The sequence below is a fragment of the Lepus europaeus genome, chromosome X (genome assembly GCF_033115175.1).
Source record: "Lepus europaeus isolate LE1 chromosome X, mLepTim1.pri, whole genome shotgun sequence".
NCBI lineage: Eukaryota > Metazoa > Chordata > Mammalia > Lagomorpha > Leporidae > Lepus > Lepus europaeus.
Window position 1 is genome coordinate 90572092 of NC_084850.1, and position 27435 is coordinate 90599526.

At 46.5% G+C, this 27435-nt stretch overlaps 1 protein-coding gene across 1 annotated transcript in view; it reads right to left on the reverse strand.

Moving 5' to 3' along the window:
• MSN (moesin) overlaps positions 1-27435 on the reverse strand; it is a 77654-nt gene that overhangs the window by 22705 nt on the left and 27514 nt on the right. The window contains exon 2 of the mRNA XM_062184411.1: positions 5024-5107. Within this exon, the coding sequence (XP_062040395.1) occupies positions 5024-5107 (84 nt within the window). The remainder of the gene's footprint in view (positions 1-5023; positions 5108-27435) is intronic.

Sequence of the window (27435 nt, forward strand, 5' to 3'; positions counted from 1 at the left end):
CCTGCTCTATAGCACAGAACACACTCATGGGGTTCTGAGTCCAGGGAGCAGGCAAATGGGGTCAGAGAGAACCCAGCTGACAAAAGCCAAAGAGAAAACTGAAAATTCAACATGCCCCGATTCAAGCCCCAGCAATACCACTTCCTAGCTACAGGACCTTAAACAGATCTTTTTCCTCTCTTTCAGCCTCAGTTCTTCATTGGTAACATGGGGATACTATGGCAATAACAAATGTTAGTTATTTTACCAAATACAAACAGAAGAAAGACAAGAAAGGGTTGCTATTTTTAATGCGAAGTCCTCAAGTTCCTAAGTACTTCAGTGAGCCAGAAAAGCTTCCTGATTTCACGGCTCTCTCATCTGAACTCCCAGAGCAATTTCCATCTACTTATTTAGCCCTTAATAAGAACAACCAATATTAGAATGCCTGCTATGCACCAGGCACTTTATTTACTTGAGGATTAAGTCACAAAATCTCTGAGATTTCAGTGTGATTACCATTTTACTGAGGAAAGGAAAGTCCTGAGAGACTAAATGAGCCATTCAAGGTCACACAGCTAAGTAGCAGGACAGAAATTGAACTCAGGACTGACTCCAAATCTTATGCTCCACAGGCCTCCCCATGTAACCTTAGCATCAAGGGTGTTTCTTTCATTCTTCATGGAAAAGGGGTCGCATGCGGTTATCTATGCCTCCATAGGTAAGGAACTCCAAGTTCCTTTAGGGCAGAGATGGTGTTTTATAGGTCTGGAGATTCTCCCCCAGACACTGAAGACCTTCAGTCAGTATTGAGTCAATGAATAGATGAATGAATGGATGCTCTGACAGTTCACTGCACTCCTACAGCTCCAAGACCTAGAGGAGAGGAGAATGGCAAACCATAGCTACAGCTTGAAATCATGGCTGGGAGGGGCCAGGCAGAGAGAGATCTCAAAATGGAACACATAGTGGTGGCACTGCCCCCTAGTGGTACCAAGGTAACACATGATCAAGAGCCCCTGGAAGAATCTAAGGCTTTAGAGGTTGAAGCAAGCGACAGAATTGCTGTAGCAAAATGTGTTATTTGCCCTCCTCAGCTGTAAGCACACTCACACAAGAAACAGAAGTAAACTAGAGGAATGGTGGGCTCTACTTCCCTTTCCCACCAGGCTTTGGGTCTCATCAAGCTATGGCTTTCCATTGTTACCTATTATTTATCACTGGGGCCAAGGAGAGTATTTTCTCTCTAGTCTACTCCTTCTCTGGTCATTGGCCAGATGGCTACTGGGCTGCAGGATGCCCAGAGCTGTTGTCAATTCCCTCCAAGGAGTCCAGCTCCTTCTTCCAAGGCCCTGGCTCCAGCAGGAGGGTCTCCTAGAATGATGGGTCTCAAGGGCCAGACTGAATGGACTTCCCCCTCCTGTCTCAGCAATTTAAAGAGGGGAAAGAACTCAACATCAGCCTGTGACCATACACTTCTGTGGATTTCCCTCCTGACCTGCCTCAGCCTTCAGAGGGCGCTATGCTCAGTTCCTTGTGTGAGCTCAAATCTTGCCCCCAGCGTATTCACATAGGGAATCCCAGGTCTGCTCCTTCTGATCTCACAGAAAGTAACTGTCCTCTCCTTCCTATGGCAATTCCTCAGAGGTCTGAGGATGAAGAACACATCTTCCCTGAGTCTTCTTCAAGCTAAACAAGTAGAATAGCACAGTGGCAGAAAACTATAGTTGTTCCATTAGAGCTGCATTCAAAGCTCTACGTCACTAACTCTATGACTCTTTCACATCTCAAAGGCAAGACGATGAGGATTAAAGCACCCAGTCAGGGATAGTCCTCCATAGGTGCTCAGTAAATGATGCTTCTCAAGCCAACACTGGTCTTCTGGAAGAAAAGTCAAGAACTTCCCGGTTCCCTCCCTCTCCTCTCCTCAACTGGTACAAAAGGCTCTCAAGGGCTTTGTTTGGGAAGCAGGAGCTTTCAGAATTAGCACACCCATCTGGCCAGGGCTCCCTACCATCTGGGCTTCCCTCAGAACCACACCCACAGCACGCAAACCAAACCAACACTAACAAAGAATTACCAGGCCTTGTGGCTTTTCAAAGTTAATAAACCTCTTTGTTCGAGGGTTTTTCTGCGCTGGGCTCTAAATCATGCCTTCTTTGCCCTCCACAGCCACCACCCCCCTCCAGTGAAAATGGACAAAGCCCCCAGTGTTGAAGGAGAGGATGGCGTCATTTGGTTTGGGAGGGGGAATGAGTAGAATCAGGGCTTGAGGAAGGAGTCTAGGCAGAGACTGAAGGAGCCTCAGGCTCCCAGCTGGACCATAAAATCCGTACTCACAGACACCCTCCCCTCTACTACATTAGCTGCTGCCCAGAATGATACGGCTGCCTGAAACAAAGGGCCCACCAGAGCCTATGCAGTGTACAGCCACTTCCTCCTGTTCATCCCCAAGACAGTAAGAAGTCTGTCCAGGAAGAGATGGTCCCTGCCACCTCCCCCCACATATCCCAGTGGCTGACCAGACTCAAGTAAGATGTTTTTTTTCCTCCTTTTTTACAGCAAAGAGCTGTCTGACATTCCAATAGTAGAAATAGAAAATGGGGGAGAAAGAGATAATGGAATGCAGAGACAAATGCCAGAGATAAATCTGAGAGATAACTAGACTAAAAAGATAAGTCAGACATTGTACAGAGTGGGAAATGGGTCCAACGAGGGGATGAGTTTATGGGAAGTGACAGAGCTGGCCCTAGAGCCCAAGATCACTGATTTTCCACCCAGTGCCCCTTTGACTTCACCCGGCTGTCCCTTTAAAAAGCTCCCCAACATAAAACCTGCATGCAAAGGGACAATGCAAAACCTTAATATAATCAAAATGCATTCAGTCATTCCAGACTTGCACTGTAATCACATGTGAGCTATGTGAATGTCAGCACATTACTTGAATTGTAGTAAACACGTGTTTAAATATTCTTCAGGCTAATTTGTATTTTCATGAATTAAATGGCAATGATTACCCTTTGCTATTCAAAATAAAACAAACATAAACGCCAGAGAAGCAGTAAGTTCCTGTGAATCCCAAAGTTAGATATTCTGACAGTCAGCAAGCCCATCTCCCAGCTTTAGCTCATGAATGACTCAACAAGCAGCATGGTATTGGAAAGGGAGCTATCATCTAATACATGAAACTATATGGCCGGCTACGGTTAAAGCCGCGGCCTACAGCGCTGGCATCCCATATGGGCGCCGGTTTGAGTCCCAGCTGCTCCACTTCCGATCCAGCTCTCTGCTATGGCCTGGGAAAGCAGTAGAAGATGGCCCAAGTCCTTGGGACCCTGCACCCGCATGGGAAGCCCGGAAGAAGCTCCTGGCTCCTACCTTTGGACCAGCTCAGCTCTGGCCATTGCGGTCATTTGGGGAGTGAACCAACAGATGGAAGACTTCTCTCTCTCTGTAACTCTGTCTTTCAAATAAATAAAAATGAATCTTAAAAAAAGAAACTACATAATGGATGCTTTACATAATACTGTCTTCCCTATTGACTTTCTTATTGCATTCCTCAGCCATTCAATTTATCGTTTCAGATTTTGTGTACCCTTATACATCACTGTAACTGGTGTGTGTGTGTGTGTGTGTGTGTCACAAGCAACATATAAATAATTATACAATCTTCAATAACTTCCCAAAAAGCCTGTTAGTTACTATACTTTAGGAGAGAGAATGAAGATATCAACCCAGAGAGGTTCAAACTTTTTCTCAAGGTCTAGCTAAGAAAATACAGATGCTGTTTGCTCATTTACAAAATGAGGCCAGTACCAATGCCTGCACTCACAGGGCTTTGTGATGCTCTAATGCTTGTGACAGTACCTGGCATCCTGGAATCCCTGGACATATGTTAACTCTCATCTGTATTAGCTATAGACAATGATTTTCCCATTCTTTATGACATTAGAAACTCAGAGAGTATACCTAAGCTGTCCTCAGACTTCTAGCCATACTTTCCTCCCTCTTACCTGGGAGACCCGAATGGGAAGCAGCCCCACTTCCATTCCCAAAGCCATTCCCCTTGTCTTTCTTCTCACCAGTTAGGAGCGCTCACAGGAACAGAATTAGCTCATTTGAACGTAACCTCCCTTTTCTTCCTTCCCCTTCTCAATATCGGGGCAGTTCCCAGACAGTGGAGGGACTCACAGAGCAAAGGACAAAGGGAAGCAAGAGGGCTTGCAGAATCCAGCAAGGGAGTGTGTAGCCCCAGCAGCCTGGATGATAAGTCAGATCCCCATCTCCCAGAGGCCAACAGAGAAAAGGGAGAATGGCCCACCCGGTGGGGTTCCAGTCTCTGAGAGGATCACTGCTGTTCCTGGCAGTCTGGCCACAATGGCACATTCCCTCATCCCCAGGGGACTCCTTGAATGCTAAAAGATTCAGTAGCCCTCATCTGGCTATTGTACAGTACATGCTTTCTGACAATGATGATTCACAGTGAAGAGACTCCGCTGGGTTGCAGATGAGAAGCACACTTCACGGATGAAGAATAAGCAATTATCTCCAAGGTACACCTGCAGGAAATGAAGTACCCTCCTACTGCCTCCACCACTGCCGCTGTTGTCCTTAGTCCTGGCATTCCTTTACAATAAATGTATATAGAAGTCACTACCTCAGGGACAATAAGTTGGTTTCCTTCTACTGGGAAGCAAAATAGTGACAGGAGCCGTATGGTAAGTGCAATTAAGTTATTTGACTTCTGAGCCTCATCATTAAAATGGAGAAGGGATCATTTAGTTCAATTGACGGCCCTGTGGGATGGTATTTGTAAATCATATAGCACAGAATCATAACTCCCTTTTCTTTTCTCCCTTGTTCAGGACCAAAGACAGGATTAATCAGGGCCATGAGGCTGGGGTCAGGACTTGTTTTGACCTATTTTGAAGGAACAAGTAGGAAAAGAGATTCTCTGACAAGAGGCAGAAGGCATGACTGGTTGGCATGTGGTGAGAGCTAGTAGGAGAGGAAGAGACTAAGGAGTAACCCATCCCTCCCTTACCTGGTCAAACAGCTGCTTGCCAGTGGTGTTGGGCTGGATGGCAAACTCCAGCTCTGCATCCATGGTGGTCACACGCACACTGATCTAGGATGAGATCAAAGGAGATGGATTAGTCATCTGAGTCTGTGCTCAGCAGAGTCTATGCCAAGTGTTCAATCAGAGAGGAGGGGAATGAGGTGCTAAGAACTTGAGTAACTTAAATATTGGTGGAGAGGAATGAGGAATACCGACAGAAGTAAACCCTAACCTAGCCCCTGCTCCCAACCAGCCACAAAGCAACGTGTATCAAGGAACAAACAAAAATGCAAATAAGTCAACTACCAAAAGGAAGCAAGTGCTGACTGCACCTCTTACAGGAAGTCTTCCACACCTACACCAGCTAACTCAAGCCCTCAATGTTCTTTTCTCATCTCTGATCTACAGCCTCGGTTATTGCTATGAAGGCACTTCAAAAAGTTCGTGGGAAAAACATATTTAAAAGATAAGTTTATTCTGGTGCAGAAAATTTGAAATCTGTGCATAGCTTTACCATAACATGCATTTTTTAAATAACCTCTCAAGACCCCTTATAACACTAGTAGATAACTGTAGAGGCAAGTTAAGGGCAAGATAAAGAATACTGGATTTTAAATCTAGCACTGAAATTGGTTCGCTCTTTTTTTTTTTGGACAGGCAGAGTTAGACAGAGAGAGAGACAGAGAGAAAGGTCTTCCTTCCATTGGTTCACCCTCCAAATGGCCGCTACAGCCAGCACACTGCGCCAATCTGAAGCCAGGAGCCAGGTGCTTCCTCCTGGTCTCCCATGCGGGTGCGGAGCCCAAGCACTTGGGCCATCCTCCACTGCCTTCCCAGGCCACAGCAGAGAGCTGGACTAGAAGAGGAGCAGCCAGGACAGAATTCGGCGCCTCAACTGGGACTAGAACCTGGGGTGCCGGCACTGCAGGCAGAGGATTAGCCAAGTGAGCCACGATGCCGGCCATTGGTTCGCTCTTTAGCTCTGGATAATCCTTATGACTTTCCTAGGCCTTGGTCTCCTTCATGTGTGCAAAGGCAGGAAAGGGGTGAGGAACTGTCAGTTACACTAGGTGATCTCCAAGGATGATTTCAGTGCTGACATCTGTGGTTCTATATACTGCCTTGTACTGTTAACACTTCCTGTATTTATATTACAATGGCCTTCCTAGGCACAAGAGAGGAAAGGGTCCTCAGTAGAGGTGGATGTGGGCAGCATAAAGATGCTAACATAGCCAAGTCAATAGTGGGACGAAGATACAGGAGCAGCCCTAGACCAAAATAATAGGTAGCCAAACACCATTTTATAGATATTTATGAAAACTATACACCACCTTTACAAAAACATCCTCTAAGCTATGTTCACGATAGCTGGAATTTCATCATTAGAGATGGGTTCCTTTGGCTGAAAACTTGATAGCAGTGATAGTAGTAGTAATATAAAAAATAAACAGTACTTTTCACATTCACATTTGTAGCAAGACTTCTTACCTACTAGGTACTTCATATGCACTACCCCATTTAGTATATGCAATCACCCTGTGAAGGAGAGTATTATCTCCATATTAAGGATGAAGAAATAGATATTTATCTGAAGTCACATTGCTAGTAAGTAGGGAAATCAGGATTTGAATCCAGGTCTGAAGCCAAACTTCACAATTTAAACAAATGTGATAATTCCCTCTTAGAAAATATAAAAGGCTCCCATTAAAAGAAATCAAATACAATCTTTTTTTTAATTGCTTGACATTTTGCTTCAGTAATCTATATGGTAACAAGATGGCTTGCTATACGCTCATAGAAAATCTTTATGAGGACTATTTCACACCCCGGGAAGCTACTTCAGTATATTAAGTGAGGAAGCATAAAAAACAAGATTTCATAGAGTGCATGAGCTCAACTTCATAGAAAGTATTCATAGAAAGACAACTGGAATCATGTCCAAGTGTTAGACTTGGTTCTATGGTAATGATCTTATGAGTGCTTCCCCTCTCTAAATTGTTTTAAAAAATCTAATCTACATTTTATAGGATGGCCACATGCTACTTATAGTATTAGGGGAAAAGACTAAAAATAGAATTGTCAAAGATGCAAATTCCCCTGGAGTGAGTGGGTAAGAAATTAAGCCTTATCAGTCTTTGAAACTCTCGGCCTTTCCTGAGCACAGGGGCCGGCTAACAGGGAAGAGAGGGCCAGACAACCATTTTGCCAGCCAAACAATTCTGATGAGGACCAGGCCCAGGGAACAACTTTGTAAATAAATCTCACCAGGGAGCCAGGGAGGAAATCTATTTCAGGATTGACAATGGGACAGGAAAGGCCCTGAAGGCAGGAACAAGTAAGGCAAGTGCCCCATGGGAGTAAAGCAAGGTTAGCCACCTTGACTTGGCGTTACCCCAGGCTTCCTGCCAATTCACTGACCCCTGCAGAAATGGTCCTCATAAAGCAGGGGGAATGGGGTCGACGTGGTTGGAACTTGGGGGCCACTATACTATGCCCAGCCCAAAATCACCCTTGAACTCGCTTAAAAGTAACCCTCAAGAGACTGGCATTGTGGTGCAGCAGGTTAAGCCACTGCCTAGAACACTGGAACCCCATATGGGCACCAGTTCGAGTCCCAGCTGCTCCACTTTCAATCTAGCTCTCTGATATTGTGCCTGGAAAAGCAGCGGGAGATGGTCCCAATGTTTGGGCCCCTGCCATCCATGTGGTAGACTCAGACAGAGTTCCTGGCTCCTGAGTTTGGCCCAGCCCAGCCCTGGTTGTTGTGGCCATTTGGGGAATGAACTAGTGGATGGAAGTGTGCTTGTTTTCTCTTTCTCTCTCCCTCTGTTTTTCAAATAAATAAACAAAAATTTTTAAAGTATCCCAAAGGGGCCAGCATTGTGGTGTAGGGGATAAAAAGCCGCCACCTGTGATGCCGGCTCCACTTCCAACCCAGCTCTCTGCTATGGCCTGGGAAAGCAGTGGAGGGTGGCCCAAGTCCTTGGGCCCCTGCACCCACGTGGGAGACCCGGAGGAAGCTCCTGGCTCCTGGCTTCAGATCGGTGCAACCCTGGCCATTGCAGCCATTTGGGGAGTGAACCAGTGGATGGAAGACCTCTCTCTCTCTGTGTCTCTCTCTCTCTCTCTCTCTCTCTCTCTCTCACCAGTGGATGGAAGACCTCTCTCTCTCTCTGTCTCTGTCTCTGTCTCTGTCTCTGTCTCTTTCTCTCTCTGTGACTCTGCCTCAAGCAAATAAAAAAATCTTTTAAAGAAAGTATCTCAAAACAGTAATGGGAAGTATCTCAAAACAGGAGTAGAAGGGTTCAGTGCGCTTTTTATTAGTACACTGGACTTCCTTCTCACCTCAGGATCTGTGTCTTACCTGAAATTACCTCTCCAGTACCCAAGACTCAGTGAGTCCTTGAAAGAGTTGGCTAGATGAACAGGCACAGAGCAAGGGGATATGAGGGGTTGGGGAGGGAGGGAGGGAGAGACGGAGAGAGAGAGGGGGAGGAAGAAACAGCATCCACATATAGAGATGGAGACATTTTATATCTTTTCCTTTTTATGCCACTGACCATTCTTGCCAATATGGCACCTACGGACCCCTTCTCTCAGAAAATCGTAAATGCGCAAAATAAAGTAAATACAAGGAGACCAGTTACATTAAAATATGTACCTTTTTTAACATGTAATTAAATTAAAATTAATCCAAATTTAATGGATTAAATTTAGATGAATGAGAACTGGTAATTAATTAGGTCTTATTAATTATAGTAACTAGGTCTTATTAATTATTACTACAGTGATTTCAAATTTGTATGAAAGAATAAATGATATTTTGAAAACTCTAAAATAACTAAATAATGATTTAAAATAACTCTAAAATAACTAAATAATGATATAAAAATATCTTAGATTTCCATTGGTGACAAAGTCACAAGTCCGGGCAGTACTGCTCTCATTCTTTTTGCCTACCTTCATAATTGAAAGACAACATAAATTGTACATGATGGATTAGTGAAAATAAATACATAGCTTTCCTCCACCCAAGTCCATATATCCTTCCCACTACAAATTTTATCCAGAAGACTCCATGGAGTCCAGGTTAAGAATCTTCCTATAAATTTATTAATAGAAGACAATGTTTAGGAAACTAAAGTTGGAGTAGACCTGCAGAACTGATCCCTGACCTCATGGCACCTACTGAGTAACGAGAAAATTATCGTGTACGAGAGAGGCCCTGAGATTCACCATAGCAGACCACAGTAAACCTTTAGTGGGAATTAGGAACCACAGTTCAAAGCAGTATTTGCACTGGTCTCTGAGGACAAGCAGGATTTTGGAAAAGGGAGAATGTGGAGGTGGGAGAAAAGCATCTTCAAATGTCCCAAGTAGGGAGAACAACGTGTGGCATGGTCCAGAAGGAGGCAGAGATTCAGACGGACCATGTAGACACGAGTATGTGCTCCTACTCCTGAGGGAACGCAGACTTTCAGAGTGAAGACTGGACAGAGAGGCTGGGAGGGTAGGTGAAGGGCCACGCTAGAAAGCTAGGCTTTGATCCTGTTCCCAGTGATAAGCAATCCTAGAGATTCTGGGCAGGGTGGGGGCAGCATCAGAACTGCACCTTTCAGGGCAGGTATTTGGTGCAGAGGTTAAAATGCTGTTTGCAATACTGCATCTCCTATCAATGCCTGGTTTGAGTCCTGACCCCACTTCCTATTAGTTACCTGCTAATGCACACCCTAGGAAGCATGATGGCTCAAGTTCTTGGGTCCTTGCCACCCACGTGAGAGATCTGGATTGAGTTATAGGCTCCTGACTTTGGTCTGGCCCAGCCCCAGCTGTTGTCAGCATTTGAGGGAATGAACCAGTGGACAGCAACTCTCTTTCCAGCTGTCTCTCTCTCTTTCAAACGAAATAACTAACTAGTCTTTTCAGAAGAAAGAATCCAAGGAGGAAACAGAGAAAAGGCACTCTAGGGAAACATACCACAGCCTAGGAATTCACACTGTTGGTAAACATTTTCTAAGGGAGCAAGCCGGTGTCTTTCACAGATCATGTCAATTACAGGTCATGTCAATGTAGCATCTTCAGGGCACTGAGCAAGTTTGGGGCCCAGTCTGGATTCAGAGTAGGTATTCAGATATTTGTTAAAGAAACGTTTCTTGGGGCTGACACTATCGTGCAGCGGGGGTTAAGCCACTGCTTGTGATGCCAAATCCCATATGGGTGCCAGTTTCAGTCCTGGCTGCTCCATTTCCAATCTCACTCCCTGCTAATGCACCAGGGAAAAAGGGAGAAGATGGCCCCAGTACTGTGGTCCTGCCACCCACATGGGATACCTCCATGGAATTCCAGGCTCCTGGCTTCAGCCTGGCTCAGCTCTGAGGAGTGAACCAGTGGAAGGAAGATTCTCATTCTCATTCATTCTCATTCTCCTTTTCTCTCTTTCTCTCTCTCTCTCTCTCTCTCTCTCTCTCTCTCTCTCTCATCCTGGCTTTCAAATAAATAAATAAATCTTTTTTTAAAAAGTAAAATGAGGGCCCAGTGTCATGGCATAGCAAATAAAGCCATGGCCTGCAGTGCTGGTATCCCATATGGGCATGAGTTCAAGTCCCGGCTGCTCCACTTCCAATCCAATTACCTGCTAAAGGCCTGAGAAGGCAGTGGAAGATAGCCCACATGCTTGGGCCCCTGCACCCACATCCGAGACCTGGAAGAAGTTCCTGGCTTCAGATCAGCTCAGTTCTAGCTATTGTGGCCATTAGGGAGAGTGAACCACAGATGGAAGATCTCTTTCTGTGTGTAACTCTGCCCTTCAAATAAAAAAAAATCTTAAAACAAAATAAAAATGATTCTTCATCAGTGGGAGAGGCTAGTGTTGGCATGCTTCCTCTCTGCTAGATAGTGCATCTCCCTGAAACAAAGGCTCTCCTACAACATGACAATGTGCAGCAGAAACTGAACTAGAACCTGTCTCACTGGAACCTGTCTCTCCTGAAGCCCTACTCAGGGTTTATGTCATTCTGCTGTGGCTGCTGGTTTAGGGATAGCAGCCTGAGGTTTCCTGAGCCTCATGGTACAGACAAATGATTTTAGATGTTTTTACAAAGAAAAACAAACACAAAAGAACTTCCCTCCTTGCCACAACTTAATTCAGAAGAAAGCGTTGAGTCACCAGGACAGTGCTCAAGGTTTGTGCTCTCCTGTTTTCTGCTGTGTGTATGTGTCAGAGTCTGGGGGAGTAAAAGTGATAACATAACTGGGGCATGAAGTTGATAGCTAGGGTAGGAGTCCTGGTCAAAGAAGGCCCCTTTGTTCTCTCAGATTAATCTGGGACCCAAGTGTGCCAGATGAGCTGCAATTCCAGACCCACGGTCATGGAGGGCTCACAGGACACTGAGCCTTACTGGGCACCCACTACCCTCCTTTGGGGCCTGGTCTCTGCTTTCTCACAGAGGAGCAGTGGTTGATCTAGTGTGGGAGGCCAGGGCCTTAAAAGGAAGCCTCCAAAGTTATCAAATAGCTCCCAGGCAGCCCCTCAGCTGGGCAGGAATCAGAGATGCACACCAGGGTGGGGTAGCATTTCAAGATGCAGTCCCCAGAAAAGAACTGTTTATACAGCTAATCCCTGTCTAAGCTGGGTTTGAGGACTTAGCACAGCTGAGGTCAAACACTGTTTCTCTAGAGAACATCAAGAGTTTAAGGAATAACAACAACCAAAAAGAAAAAAAACTGGGTGTTTGGGGGAGGGGTGTCATCCTCCCACACACTAGCCTTCCCACTCATAGCCCAAGAACAATAAACCCACTGTCATTTATTAAACAATTGAACAGACATTTCCCACACCAATGCCTTCTCTGAGCACTGACAAACCTATCTCAGTGGTCCACCATCCAAAGGCTTCAACAAACTGGGATCTTATCTGTGTCCCCACTTGGCTGGCCTGAGACATAAAAATAACCAGGCCATATGTTACCTCTGCCTTAGCAGCAGCAGCTGTGGTACTTTGGCCTCTACTCCTGATCAGCCTCCAATAAGTGCCCCTCTCTTTCTCCAAAGCCAAGGACACCCAGGTAATGGCCCAGTGCCAGTGAGGGAATCTAGCAATGGTTTCCCCTCCCTTGCCCCGTGTCACTAAAATGTAAGATGACTCTTTCCTGGACAGAATTCAGAAGGGAATGCAGAGAGAAAGGGGGAGAGTGACATGTTCACCACTAACTTGCCTGAAGCATGGAACTCCAAGCCAGAGGGGATGAGCATTATCAGCCCCACTTCAGAGATGAGAAAACTGAAGGGCATAGAGGCAGGTGAAGGATGGAAATGGCCATTTACTGAATGCACGCTGCATGCCAGCCCCATCACCCACAGTCTCACTTAACATCACTGAGGCCACATTTACTCAGCTAGCAAGCAGTGGAGGCGGGTCTTCTGGACATTCTTGGAGCTCCTTCCACAACTCCACCCACCTCTCTAGTCATGCTGATTTCACTGCTGTCTTCAGACACCGCCTTGGCAAGTATTTTGGCCAAGGCCCAAAGTCTCTGGCATAGGGAGCCTGGGCACATCTGGGAAGCAAGGCTTGGGAAGGCCCCCTTGTCTCCCTGGGGCAGAACTTATGAGTCAGCCCAGTTGAGTCTGAGTTCAATGATCTCACCTCCCACCTGCCACCTCCCCAGTCTCCCCAAGTGCCCACTGTCTCTGGGCTTTCAGTGGGGCTGCGGGTGTAGAAAGGAATGCAAGCGTAAGTGAAGAATGGGAGCCAGAGGTAGGACAAGCCCTACCCGGGCAACCCCAAAACTCCAATCTCTTCCCTGGCCAGAAAGTAGCCACCACAGTGTCCCCCAAACCACCTTCATCAACCTGGAGGCCAATTCCTGTTATTTAGGCTCCAGCACCCACCATTTCCTGCTGCCAGGGCTGGGGCCAGGGCAGGGCAGGGCAGGGCAGGGCAGGGCAGAGCAGGGCCTGGTCTGTCTTGTCTCTTAGGATGACAGCACTGCCTGAAGCAGCTGTTTTCCATAAGGAGAGGGGGGAAGGGGGACAAGGGTTGCTTTGAATCTCTAACCTAGGAGCTATTAACCCTTCTCCTCCTCCTCCTCCTCCTCCTCCTCCTCCTCCTCCTCCTCCTCCTCTAACTCATTCCCCAATAACTTAGCCTCTTCCCTATAGACTGAGAGGTTGTGCCTGGTACAGTTATCCTCTATTGTCTCTTCCTGCCCATTTCCAGACCCTTAACACAGCCTGTAAGAGTTGCCTTAAGACTTGCCTGGGGTGAACCTTTCCTATGCCTGTCCGTGCCTTTTCCCAGTAATTTCTTGAAATGAGAAATATACCCAATCGCACCCGCACCCACACCTTAATGGGCCAGCGGTAGTTCTTCAACTGCTCCTACTTCATTGGCTTTGACCCAACCATGTTCTCCAAAAGATCCCAAGGAGTATTTCAATGGGGAGATAAGGGCATACTGGAGACTGTTACTTCCCAATTACCATACATTTGGGACACTAACCCCTCTTATCGAGAAGAACATAACTACATTGTCACTGTGAGAGGAAAGCTCAGAGCAGAGGCCAAAGCTGAAAAAATCAGAAATGATGATGTCACTTTAGCAAGCTGTGGCTTCTTCATGAATCAAGCCTTACTTGTAGGGCCTTTTGCTCAACCCTAGTCTTAAGTAGAGTCTCCCTCTTTTTCTCTCTGCATGTGAAAGTCAGGTAGGAAATTAGCTCCTTGGTGTCTGCACCTAACTCCAGGCCTTACTTTCAAAGCAGCTCAATCAAACCAAACCTCTCATCTCTCCTTGCCCTGCAGCAACCCCTCCCCTACCTGTACCCCTCCCCACCTCCTTAGCAAGATCATTCACTCTCAATTCAGTCATCCTGGAATCTCATCTGGCTTCTTCCTCCTGCACTTCTCATCCTTGTTCTCCAAGACAATAAATAGTGCAGAATCCCAAACTATTAGACTGTTGCTCTAAAGAGACTATGTGGAAGAGACTAGATCATTTTACTTTCATGAAAAACTTCAATCTGGCACTGATTGGAATTGTAGCTTTCAACAGAGGGCAGTTCTAACGTTCAGACTCTAAGGCATTGATTGACCAGCACTCACTCAAGGGAGGCTAGGTCTTTTATAACACCATGAAAGGAAACTCAGAAACGCCTTGTTTCCAGGACAGCTTCCTTTGCAAACTCTTGGATAGCAACTGTTGGGAAGTCCCTAGGCATCGGGCACAACAAACCTGATGAGGTTGAGGAAGGCACAGAACAGACAAAGAGGTAGGGAATTTGAGGAAAAAGTTTGTCCCCAGGCGGCCAAAAACAGAGTCTTACAATTCCCATAAAACTTCACAAGTGCTAAAATAAAAGGGTCCCATCATTAAATAAAGTAAATCTCTAAATGGGCAAAGCCTCTCTCTGGGACCACACCCAACTGAGCTTCTCTCTCTTGAGTCAATTTCCTGCTTGACCCAGCTTCCTGCCTGCAAGTTTCACAGGAAGTATTTGTAGACTGGAAACATTTATGATTTTTGGTTGCTGACTGATGCCAGCTCTACCCAGGCACCAGAAGAGGGCTCTACTGCCTCTGCTCAGGAACACACCCCAGCAACCTCCACCATCACATCGCCAAAGCACCCTGGAGCTGATCCAAGCCCCAGCTTGAGTTCCATCCATTGCTCATGGGAATTCTGCCCTGTCCTGTGCCCCTGGGTATTAAAATCACTGAAGCCAAGATCAGTCAACTATGCAGGGACACGGGGAGGCTTCCAGGCCTAGTCAAAAAGCTCTTTTATCAACTCCAGGGGTAGGGCAAGGTCAACTTCCTACCTATCTTGCTGCTTAGATGATGGCCAAATCCAGTATCTGGGTAACCCACAAAATTGGAGTTTCTTCTCCCAGAAATAATGTTCTCAGCTCTTATGGGACAAAGCATGATACAGAGAAAGTGGTTTTGGAATCTCTTTGACTTTTCTCTTTCTAAAACTCAGTTTCCTAATCTATAAAATGGGCCTAATAATAATAAATCATTACAAGATGTTTGGGAGATTTAAGCTAAAATAATAGATATGAAAGTACTTGGCACATCATAAGTAAAATGTGATGATAATTAACCCCTTTCTTTTTTGCAATATTATTACATATAGCCTACTGTCAGGCAGATTTAAAACACAAACCTATTTAACCATCTATAGATGGTTAGGGGCTGCCTAAGAAGATTCCTTCTAGCATAAAGGACTTTTCACTTTGAGAGCAAACTGTAAACTGTGATTAGATTTCTAGTTTGCTCAAGCAATGTGAAGCCTTGCACAACAGTTAAGAGACATACCCATCCTTGTATTATTTTAACTGTTTTCTCCCTTAAGTGGAGGCCTAAGGGAAGACAAAACACAATAATAGAGCACTTATGGTAATTTATCCTTTTTAAAAGCTGCCTGACTCCTCATTCCAACTCTGCCTTGTGTTTTACTCTAATCATGTCCCACCAACAAACACACAAGTCTTCACACCTCAACACAATCCACCAGAACTTCCGAAGTCTCTCAGCTGGCATCTAAAAAGATCACAAAGTGACAGCTGTCATTGTGGCACAATGGGTTAAGCTGTTGCCTATGACACCAGCATCCCATATGAATGCCAATTCAAGTCCTGACTGCTCCTCTTCCAATCCAGCTCCCTGCTAATAATATGCTTGGGAAAGCAGCAGAAGATGACCCAAGTGTTTGGGCCCCTGCACCCACATGGGAGACCCAGTTAGATTTCCAGGCGGAGTGAACCAGCAGATGGAAGAACGAACTCTCTGTCTCTGTAATTCTGCCTTTCAAACAAAATAAACAATCCATAAAAAAAATCACAAAGTGAGTTTGCAAACTGGTTCATTATTATCAGTTAGAGTAAATTTTTTAAAGATTTCATTTATTTATTTGAGAGGTAGAGTTACAGACAGAAAGAGGGAGAGAGAGAGAGGAAGGTCTTCCATCCGGTAGTTCACTCTCCAAATGGCTGCAACGGCTGGAGCTGGGCCAACCCAGAGCCAGGAGCCAGAAGCTGCTTCCTGGTCTCCCACACAGGCGCAAGGTGCCCAAGCACTTGGGCCATCTTTCTTCTGCTTTCCGAGGCCACAGCAGAGAGCTGGATTGGAAAAGGGGCAGCTAGGACATGAATCAGTGCCCATATAGGATGTCTGCACCACAGGTGGAGGCTTAGCCTACTATGCCACAGTGCCAGCCCCTAGAGTAAAATTTTTAAAATACAGGCTTCCTGGCCTCACTTGTGGAATAACTCAGGCATCAGAAGTTAAGAGATTCAGATAATTCCAAGATTCAGTCAAATTTGGGAGTCCCTGGCATAGATTATAGCTCCCAGAATCAACCAGCCTCTCACGGGTGCCATGGGGCTAGAGAGATGCCTGATGGAAGAGAGAGACAGCAAGGAAAGAGCAGCTACAGAGACATCTAGACCACTGGACCATGTTTGAGCACAGCCCCTATCCACAAAAGATAAGGATACAGTAAGGGATAGGTATCTGGTGTAGTTATGATGTCTCTTGGAATGCCCACATCTATACTGGAGTGCCAGGGTTCAAGTCCCAGCTCTACTCTCAACTCTGGTCTCCTACTAATGCACACTCTTGGAGGCAGCAGCTCAAATAATTGATTCCCTGCCACCCACATGTGAGACCTGGATTGGGTTCTGGGCTCCTGACTTCAGCCTGACTCAGTCCCAGCTGTTGCAAGCATTTGAAGAGTAGATCAGTGGATAAGAGATCCAGCTCTCTCACACTCACTGTCTCTGGAATAAATTAAATAAATAAATAAAAAGTATTTTTAAAAGGATGTGGTAAGTGCCACTATACATCAAATCCTTCTGCAAACCAGGGATTTTATAAGTACAGTAGGGATTATGCCTGCTCCTCCCTACCTATAATCATCACTACCCACCACCACAGACATTATTTTGCACTAAAGTAGTATCTCTATAGTAGGATGGATGTGTTCAGAAAAATCTGTGTACAAAACCTAGCTCCACCAATAACAAGCCATGAGCTCTCAAATCTCCACCTTATAAAATGAGCATAATGGTGCCAAATCGGCAGGAGTTTAATACAGTGCCAGTGAGGGGTCTCCCAAACTTAACTCTCTGTCTGGAATCATTTGTAGTACTTTCAAAAACCCTAGATTTCTGGATCCCAAGCTTACTGAAACAGACCCTGCACGGGACAGGCTTGTGCATTTGTACTTTAAAAAATGCTTCAAGAAACGTGTCCTGGCACAGATGCTGTTGCGATGAAAGCACAGACTCAGAAGATAGGAGAAAGAGGGAGGGACTTTGGAATTCCAATCAGAAAGCTAAGTGTGCCAGACCTTCAGGCAATTGTCCAGAGTCTTCAACCATCCTCCCATCTAGTTAAGAACCAGACAGTGGAGGGAAACAGTCAGTGTAGGCACCTCAGCATCCAAAACACACTGAGCAAAATGCTCTAATTAGGGTCTCAATCAATTCCCCATGTTCTTTGCCCCTTAAATACTCCACATCCAATTTGTCTGGGGAAAACACAGGCAAGAAGCAGACGTTAAATGATACTATCCCTTTCCTATATGTCCGGGGAACTTGGGGAATAGAAGACGCATGATGAGAGGTTGCTGTATCTGCAAACTAGAGAAGTGAGGGTGGGACTGTAAGATGGGTGTGACTAGCAGTGGTGCACTGGAACCAGCTTGTGCTGGAGCTGATCAGGCACATCTCTCCTCCAATGCCACCATCAAGGACTTCATGTAGGTAGCTTGAAATTGACCATAGTTGGAGTAGTTACACCATGGGAACTGGCAGTACAAACCATGGTTTTGCCAGAGAGCTGTTAAACATTTACCAGCCTAGCAATGGATATATGACATATACAAGTTAAACATCCTTAAACTCATTTTACAAATGAGGAAACTGAGTCTCAAACAAGGGAAGCAACTGTCATCTTCTAGCTGCATGACCCTAACCAAGAGTCAGTTCTGTCTGGATAGCTATAAACCCCTGGCTCCCAGGGTGGGAGGTCCCTCTTGTCAGCGAAAAGGTGGCTGAACCCAAGGGCTCCCCCATCATCTAGAGGCAAACAAATGCATCTGATTGTGCCTAGCACACCACCAAAGGAAAGCTAGGGATAAAGAGCTCAGAACTGAGACATAAGGACAACAAAAGATAGTCTCAGCCCTCTGACCCCCAGAGGAGAGAGGCTGGAGTGCGACAAGGAGGGAGCTGGGAAGCCCCAGTGGAAACCACAGCACATTCTGAGCATCTTTTCATAAACACCCGACGGAGAACCTGGGCTCTGGAGGGAGTCTGTGAGGCATTGTAAGTCCCTAGACCTCTTCACACCTCCATTTCCCTACAAGTAACACGGAACTAATAATGACGAGCTCACAGATTTTTGTGAAGACATTATCACCTTTACTTTTAGGAAAGTACTTGCCATGTAACAGGTGTTTGACAAACTTTAGTTCCTTTTTCTTGAAACCCCCTTAGTCAATCCAAATGATTCTAGGGCCTCTGGCCCACCTGTATATAATAACAACCCTTGCCCTGTGAGCACAATACTTTACTTTAAAGTTTAAAGGATACTTGCTCACATGCATTCTCTCACTGGATTCAAACCTGAAGGAAAGGCATGGCAGAGAGGAGAATCATTTTACAGAAGGCTGAAATAGAGGCTTCGTGCGGTAAACAGCCCCTTGCTCAAGTACGAAGACAGATCTAAAGGCCAAGCCTCTGCATCCACTAGTACACTGTTGTTTGCACTTCCAAGTCTCTCTTATGTTATTTAAGGTGATAAGATGATCCTACCAAAGTCTTGCTTATTGTCATTTTATCTAAGAAATCTAGTGGCCTCTGGCCTCCAGCTTTGTCTTAGGGTGCTACAAGAGGTGTACTCCTTGGAATGGGAGAAGATCAAGGCAGCAAAGGGTGGAGACAGTCCTTCTTGGTGAAGGTAGCCATATCATTAGTTTGGTGTAGCCAGCCAAGAACTGTGGCCCAGAGATCAAGTCGGGATCTGGTCTCAGTAACCCTGCGATATTCTCTCCCCCTGTACGTCTGAGTTATCCTCAACTCAACCTAACTACCTGTATCTTGCTTAGTGGCTGTTTTTTGTTTTTTAGTTTTTTATTTATTTGACAGGTAGAGTTATAGACAGTGAGAGAGACAGTGAGAAAGGTCTTCCTTCCATTGGTTCACCCCCCAAATGGCTGCTATGGCCGGTGTGCAGTGCTGATCCGAAGCCAGGAGCCAGGTGCTTCCTCCTGGTCTCCCATGCGGGTGCAGGGCCCAAGCACTTGGGCCATCCTCCACTGCCTTCCCAGGCCACAGCAGAGAGCTGGACTGGAAGAGGAGCAACCGGGACTAGAACCCCGTGCCCATATGGGATGCTGGCGCCGCAGGCAGAGGATTAAACCAAGTGAGCCACGGTGCTGGTCCCTTGCTTAGTGGTTTTCAACTATATTCCTTTTTTTAGCTGCTTCCTGCCTCACCACTCCCTCAAACAGAAAATCACATGAAACTTCAAAATACGAAGTACATAAAACTAGAGCTGTTCTGGCTGAAGGAGGCTGAAGCTTACCAGGCAGCTCAGGCAAAAAGTTTGCAACTCACTGGAGTAACAGCTTGGAAAAGACAGAGAAAGTTGCAGGTGTGACCATCTAGTATTTCACTCATCCTAAATCTGCTGCTGACTCCTTATAGGAAACATAGAACTATCTGGGCTTCAGTTTCCCCATTTGTAATGTGAGGTGGTTAGACTAACTGGCCTCTGTATAAAGCATCGGCCTCTCAACATTGTGATTCCAGAAGGGAACCCAAGTATCCTCGTTGAGAAGAGAGACCAGCATGCGCAAAGGCCAATCGCTATGCTCCAGAGGACCCCTCAGCCTCTGGTGACTCTGAACTGAACTCTTGAGGCAGTTCCTTAAGCACTGGATGAATGGCGGCTGGGCGGGTGGGCAGACAGGCAGGAAGGCGGGCGCTCCACCCGCCCTTGCACAGGAAGCTAGCTACATCCTCTTTTCCCCACCCGAGGCAGCACATCTCTAATGGTCCCCAGCCCAAGCAGTGGGGGTGGGGAGAAGAAGAGGATGGGGCCTAAAAGGAAACTGAACATGCAAATCACCTCAGCATGCTAAGGAACCCTGGGGGAGGGTGGGGGAGGGGACCAACTAAGCCAAAGTAAACTGTGGCAGCACCATTCTCTACTGGGGTCCAGTCCCTAACAAATCCTTGCCAAATGGCCTATGCCTCCAGGTCATAAGGCATGGGCTGGTACAGTGGGCAGCCTGAGCCCACTCACTCCATGCCACTGAGTTTCTGTGGGACAAAGAGCTGGGCCTTGTACACACAGATGTTTCTTAGGTGCAGTGTTTCTTAGGGTAAGGAAACATATGCCAGGCTTGGGGGTGGAGAATATATCCACATGAGTGCACATGAGCTCTTCAAGCCTCTCAAGGCCAAGGGAGCAGCACCAACTCTCATGGCCGCACTGCTGGCCCACTTTCCCGCGCCCGCCCCCGTACCCTGTGACTTGGGGCCCAGCCCTCCCCACATCCTGTTCTCAGAGAACACGTGGCTGCCTGGGGAAAGATAATGTCATTACCACACTTCCCCTCCCTGAGGAGGCTTTGGTTCACTAGGGAGGGACTGTAGTTCTCTGGCTGAATAATCTGCAGTAAATCTCCCAGTTTCACAGACAGGGACAGGAAGGGTGACTAACTAACACTACGAGCACCTTCCACATTGAAGGATCCATGCTTAGAGATAGATGGGGATGGTCCAAAAGATTTCTGGAAGAATGAAATTTCTGGAAAATCACAAATTGGAAACGTCTACACATGCCAATGTTCTTCCTTGATTAATGAACCGGGAGAAGCAAAAGCTCAACAAAATTACATGTTTGAAAAATTCCCAAAATGTCACTTAATTCTCACGCATGCGTTTTAGATGCCAGCATTGGCATTTCTGCTAAAACAGCATGATTTCATGGGCCTAGAGTGGATCTGATCACTTGGAAAAAGAAAAGGAGTTCAACTTTGAACCATAGGAATAGCTTCCCCCTCTTCCCGCCCAAAAAAAAAAAAAAAAAGAACACAACCTCAAAGAGGTGTGGAGGGAGGGCAAGAAGGTACTGCAGCCTGAACCCACTCATTGCTGTATCACCCTTCGCTCCTCTCCAACCAGTTGACTCCCTGACTAACTCTCATCTTCCCTTTCCAGCCTGTAAATATAGCAAAGAACGTAGCTGAACATTCCATCTGAATACTCAGGGAAGGCCTCCTCACTCATCCAGGGTGAGAAGTAGAAAGGCAGATGCCATTCAACAGCACTGCCTCATTATGTGCAGATGTTCAGTGAGCCATGATGCTTGACTGGGCTTGGGTGGGGGACTTGGCCAGCTACCCCTAAGCAGGATGTTCCCAGTGCCACCCAGACCTACTCGCTCACATCTAATCTTGCAGCCCAATCCAACTCTTGTCTCCATCGTGGAACAAGACTTACCACATAGGCCTAAGAAGATGCTGACTCTCAAAAATACCCACCTCCAGTGGATGGGCTGAAAGCCTAAGGATGGCCTCATAACCTGCCATATGTATCTGTTTATAGCCACTGGTTCACAGCCTTCATCTTGTGTCATGGCCACCTTCCCAGAAGTAGATATAGAGAGCCCAAATAATGTCCTTGGGCTCTGTGGATCTATGATTGTTTTGGGAAAGTCCAAAGGGGGATAGGAAGGGAGGGGTCGAGGAGGGAGGCGAGAGGGTTAGTAAGAGAACATACACATTTGGCTTACTAGTTTTGGTCCCTAAGTAGCTTGAGATAACTTCTCTAAAAGCTGGCTTTGTTTTTCTCAGTTGATAAAGCCGCATCAGTGCCCTTCAAACCACAAGCTCAGCTACCAATTTACTAAGACCGGTAAAAACTGTTTAACCTATTCAACAACAATACCAGGGTTTTTAGCACCCCTACCGCCACAAACATATAATCTTCACACCAGCTAATGCGGAGGTGAGCATGCATGAACCCACACAGCCCCACACACATACAGTATCAGTTCTGTGGGGGGAATAAAAACCCTCCTTTCTGTTGCCCCAACTTTGATCTAGTTCCTTCAGATAAGTAGCAGTAAAGGGGCCCACCAGAATATCTACAGAAACTATTCAGCAGCCTCTCTAGGGCCCAGGCAACATACATTGTTCCACAATCTAAAGCAAACCCTAAAACTATGCCTGTAATTCTCATAAGACCTGGAAAAGTAAATATGCCTGTCTCTTACCTATCTCAGGTGTTTCAAAGAGGGCTTGCACCCCTGAGATACAAAAGGGTGTTTCAGAATGTATGTGGACAAACAGAATTAAAAGACAGGCTTATTTTGCTGTAAGAAAATGGAAGGAGGCAGGCATTTAGCCTAGCAGTTAAGATGTCAGGTAAGGACCGGCGCTGTGGCTTAACAGGCTAATCCGCTGCCTTGCAGCGCCGGCACACCGGGTTCTAGTCCCGGTTGGGGCGCCAGATTCTATCCCGGTTGCCCCTCTTCCAGGCCAGCTCTCTGCTATGGCCCGGGAAGGCAGTGGAGGATGGCCCAAGTCCTTGGGCCCTGCACCTGCATGGGAGACCAGGAGAAGCACCTGGCTCCTGGCTTCAGATCGGTGTGATCCACTGGCCGCAGCGGCCATTGGAGGGTGAACCAACGGCAAAAAGGAAGACCTTTCTCTGTCTCTCTCTCTCTCATTATCCACTCTGCCTGTCCAAAAAAAAAAAAAAGATGTCAGGTAAGACACCCACATCCCACAGTGGAGTGCCTGGGTTCAATAGCCTGGGTTCAATATCCAGCTCTAGGTCCTCACCCTAACTTCCTGCTAATGTGGCCCCCCTGGGAGGCAGTGGTGATGCGTCAAGTAAATAGGTTCCTGGATTAGAAACCTGGATTGAGTTCCCAGCTCCTGGCTTTTTTTTTTAAGATTTATTTATTTGAAAGTCAGAGTTACAGAGAGAGAGGCAGAGAGAGAGAGAGAGAGAGAGAGACAGAGAGGTCTTCCATCCAATGGTTAACTCCCCAATTGGCTGAAACGGCCGGAACTGCGTCGATCCGAAGCCAGGAGCCAGGAGCTTCTTCTGGGTCTCTCGCGCGGGTGCAGGTGCCCAAGTACTTGGGCAGTCTTCTACTGCTTTCCCAGGACATAGCAGAGAGCTGGATTAGAAGAGGAGCAGCCGGGACTAGAACCAATGCCCATATGGGATGTCAGCACTTCAGGCCAGGGCGTTAACCCACTGAGCCACAACGCCAGCTCCCCAGCTCCTGGCTTTGAAATTTGTCTAGTCCCAGCTATTGTGTTCATGTGGGGAGCGAACCAGTATATGGAACTCTCTCTCCTCTGTTTCCTTCCCTCCCTCTCTTTCACCTTCTCTCCTTCTCTCCCCCCTCTCTTTTTTTTAAAAAAAAATTCTTAATTTAGAAATCCATGCATAGTTTTTTTCAATACTACACATTTCCATGAACTTTTTGAAGGCCCCCCATTTTTACAGATATTAATTCCATATACCACCCAAGTTATCAGACACCCAATATGGACCGGGTTTTGAGACAGTTCTATAACATGTGTTGTGTGTGACAGAGGTGTTTTTAATATTTTAATTTATTGTTTATTTTCATCTATTTGAAAGGCAGGGTGTCAGAGAGAAAGAGGCAGAGATTTTCCATCCACCAGCTCACTTCTGAAATGCCTACAACAGCTGGGGCTGTGCTAAGTTGAAGTAAAGAGCCCAGAACTCCATCTGGAGCTCCAAGTGGTACATTAGCAAGAAGATAGATCAGAAGTGGATATTCCAAGCATAGCTTAACCCACTGTATACCACCATCCACCCCCAGAGAGTATTTTTTTTTGACAGGCAGAGTGGACAGTGAGAGAGAGAGACAGAGAGAGAAAGGTCTTCCTTTGCCTTTGGTTCACCCTCCAATGGCCGCCGCGGTAGGCACGCTGCGGCCGGCGCACCGCACTGATCCGAAGGCAGGAGCCAGGTGCTTCTCCTGGTCTCCCATGGGGTGCAGGGCCCAAGGACTTGGGCCATCCTCCACTGCACTCCCTGGCCACAGCAGAGAGCTGGCCTGGAAGAGGGGCAACCAGGACAGGACGGTGCCCTGGCCGGGACTAGAACCCGTTGTGTCAGTGCCGCAAGGCGGAGGATTAGCCTAGTGAGCCGCGGCGCCGGCCCCCCAGAGAGTATTTTTGTTGTTGCTGTTGTTGGAGGGAGTCAATGTGGATGCAGATAGATGCATGAAAAGGGAACGACCATTCTACACAGCAAAGGCAGTGGCAGAGGTAATAAAAAACAACTGTGGAAACACACAGATGGAACATCCAGGCCATAACAGAGAAAGTGAGGAGACAAGGGGAGGTGGAAAGGTGGAAGGTTTCTAGAGAAACACCTGACCTGTCCTAAAGGATAAATATAAATAAGATTGCCACAGGATAAACACTAAAAGGAAGGAGGAGCTTGCTATATTTCTGGGTAGCAAGATGGCATGTGTGAGGACAAAGAGGCAAGAAACACGTAGCATGCCTTCTAAATGCCTTAGAGAAACATATAAGTAAAAACCCTCCCAGAGGCATGAAGTTGTGGCGTGGCAGGTAAAGTGGCCACCTGCAAGCGCCGGCATCCCATATGGGCACCAGTTCGAATCCCAGCTGCTCTACATCAGATCTACCTCCCTGCTAATGAACCTGGGAAAGCAGTAGAAGACGGCCCAAGTGCTTGGGTCCCTGCATCCACATGTGAGACCCAGAAAAAGCTCCTGGCTCTTAGCTTCGGCCCAACCTAGCTCTGGCCATTGCAGCCATTTGGGGAATGGTTCAATGGATGGATGGAAAATCTCTTTCTCTCTCTTCTCTCTCTAATTCTGCCTTTCAAATAGATAAATAAAACCTTAAAAGAACCAAGGCCTCCTTTCCAGGCTCCCTGATGCTTTTGCTAGAATCAGAAGAGAATAAACTAGAAAACCTCCCACCACCCCAGGATTGGGACCAGCTCATCAGATCTGAGTGCAGGTATCCACAGGTAACAGTAGAATCCCTGAAAACAAAGCCAGGTAGGTGGCCTAATGTACAAGATCCATGTAAGAAGCTTACTCTGTTCCCACAGTCCCACTGAGGCACTAGCTTAGCTTTATGAGCAGTCCCCATCCTACTTCCCATAGACTTCTGGGAAATTGCTCTGTAGAATTCAAAAGGATCCATTACAGCACATAAGATACAGACAGCCCTACTGAGGTAACCAGAATTAGGTCCTCCTGTACTCACACCCCAACACACACACACACACACACAAAGAGGAAGTGAAAGCTACCAGCACAGCAAGAGCCTGGGGTGGGCCCCAACATAGGATGCCTGGCTTCTGCAAAGGGGCGGGGACCCACTGATTTCACAAACGGCTTTGCCCTCTTGAGTAAGGGTTCCTCTAATCATTTTCTCTTTTGCACATTCTCCGTCCTTCTCACCCTGTAACAATCCTTTCTACCCTGGATTTCATACACCTCTTCTCCTTTTGCCTCCAGTCCCTCATCCTGGGAGCTTAAAGGCTCCGCAGAGCTGTAGTTCCTCTTTACAAAGTGGGAGACACACCCACACGGAATCTCAGACTGTTCCTCCTCAACGGGCAACAGCAGAAGGCATAGTGGGGTACACCACAAACTAGGCCAGTCACTGGCATTACTGTTTCAAGTAGCAGTTTCCTAATCTATTTAAAAAAATCATACAGAGATAGAGCAGTCCAGGGGACACACTTATAAATTGGAAACAGCCTAACTAAGGTCCTCAAATTCCTTGATCTCAAATATTCAAAGAGGGCAAAGCATGATGAAAGAGACTTAGAGAAAACAGGGTATTTATCCATCACTTTCAACATGCCTGCTAACTGCTAGGACTACTCACACATTCTTGAGCCTTTTTAACTCTCATGATTCCCAGTGAACTGGGTCTCCTTGATATCCTCCATTTTAAAGATAGGAAAACTCGGGTTTGGAGACATTAAGTGACTCACCCAAGGTCATGCAGCTCTAAATCATAGTTGAAAGTGAGTCTACCAATTAGCCTACTTCATTTACCTTGTGGTTAGCCAGATCCTAGCTCCAAAGAAGTCAGAAGAAGACCTATGGCAACGACTTGGGATGCTGTCTATCACCTGAAAAACCACTGAAGCCAACCTCATTCACTGACTAACCAAAAATACAAGGATACTTCAAAAAGCTCATGGCATCACAAACTTTGAGGCTGTGGAGTCTGAAACAGCTATGCATGGATTTTAAAGTTTCTTCCACCAAACAAAATGCAACTTTTAACTCCATTCCTTTCCTTAAGGGGCAGAAACACCTCTGCATACTCCTCCCATCTACTACCACTTCTAGAAGCAGAGGTCCCTACCTGTCAGCTTTAGAAAAGTGGAGAGGAGCAGCTCTGGTGAGCGCTGCTTACCACTTTGTGCCTTCGGTTGTTTAACCATTGCTTAGGAAGCCAGTGGCTGGGTCTCCCAGAACTAGCAGCTGGCAGCTAGCTATGTGGATGTCTACAATTCTAGGTGTGTTTGGGGAAGGCGGCAGGGGACGGAGAAGGCATTCCAGAGCAGACCCGGGACAACTCCTCCTACAACCCTGACCTTTCCAGGATAATGACTTACCCTTAGCACCCACGCTGTCTCCACTCCAGGATTACCAAAGACTTAGCATGGTTTGGTGCCCAAACAGGCATGCCACTACAAAAACACTCAATAGCTAACATACTGCACAGGTTGTAAGGCCTGGAGACAGAACTGTGAATGCCTCCGTGGCTAGGTAAGCCTATCGCTAGAGTCACACTATAATATCAGCCACACAACTCCAAACAGGCTACGTCTTCCTCCAAAAGTACCCTCTGTTCAGGTGTGGTCCCACAGAACACAAAAGAGGCACCCTCTCAAAAAACCAGGTTTGATTTTAGGAGCCTCAACAAAACCAGCAACGCAGTGTGGGGGAAGGAACAGGAAGAGCTGGCCCCAGCTCTGGAATCCCTGTTGAGTAAGGCTTTGGACTTCTCTGTTTGTGTTTTCGAATCTCCCTAATTACTATAAACAGCAGCTGTCTACTTATCAGATTTGGGGCCATCTGGGATGAAAAGCAGAGTCTTAAAAAGAAACAATGAGCTTCAAGAAAGCATCATCTAGCAGATTCTTTCCCCTCCAAGAAAGATAAAATTTTAATTTTAATCTTAGGTAACTAGGACTCCAAGTGTATCCCAGAAGGAGACAGAGTGATTTGGCTAGTTAGTAACCAACTTGGAAGGGATGGCTGATTGGATTCTAGCCGCCTAACCTTAAATCAGGATTTAAAGGCCGACAGGAGGTGCCTGCCTC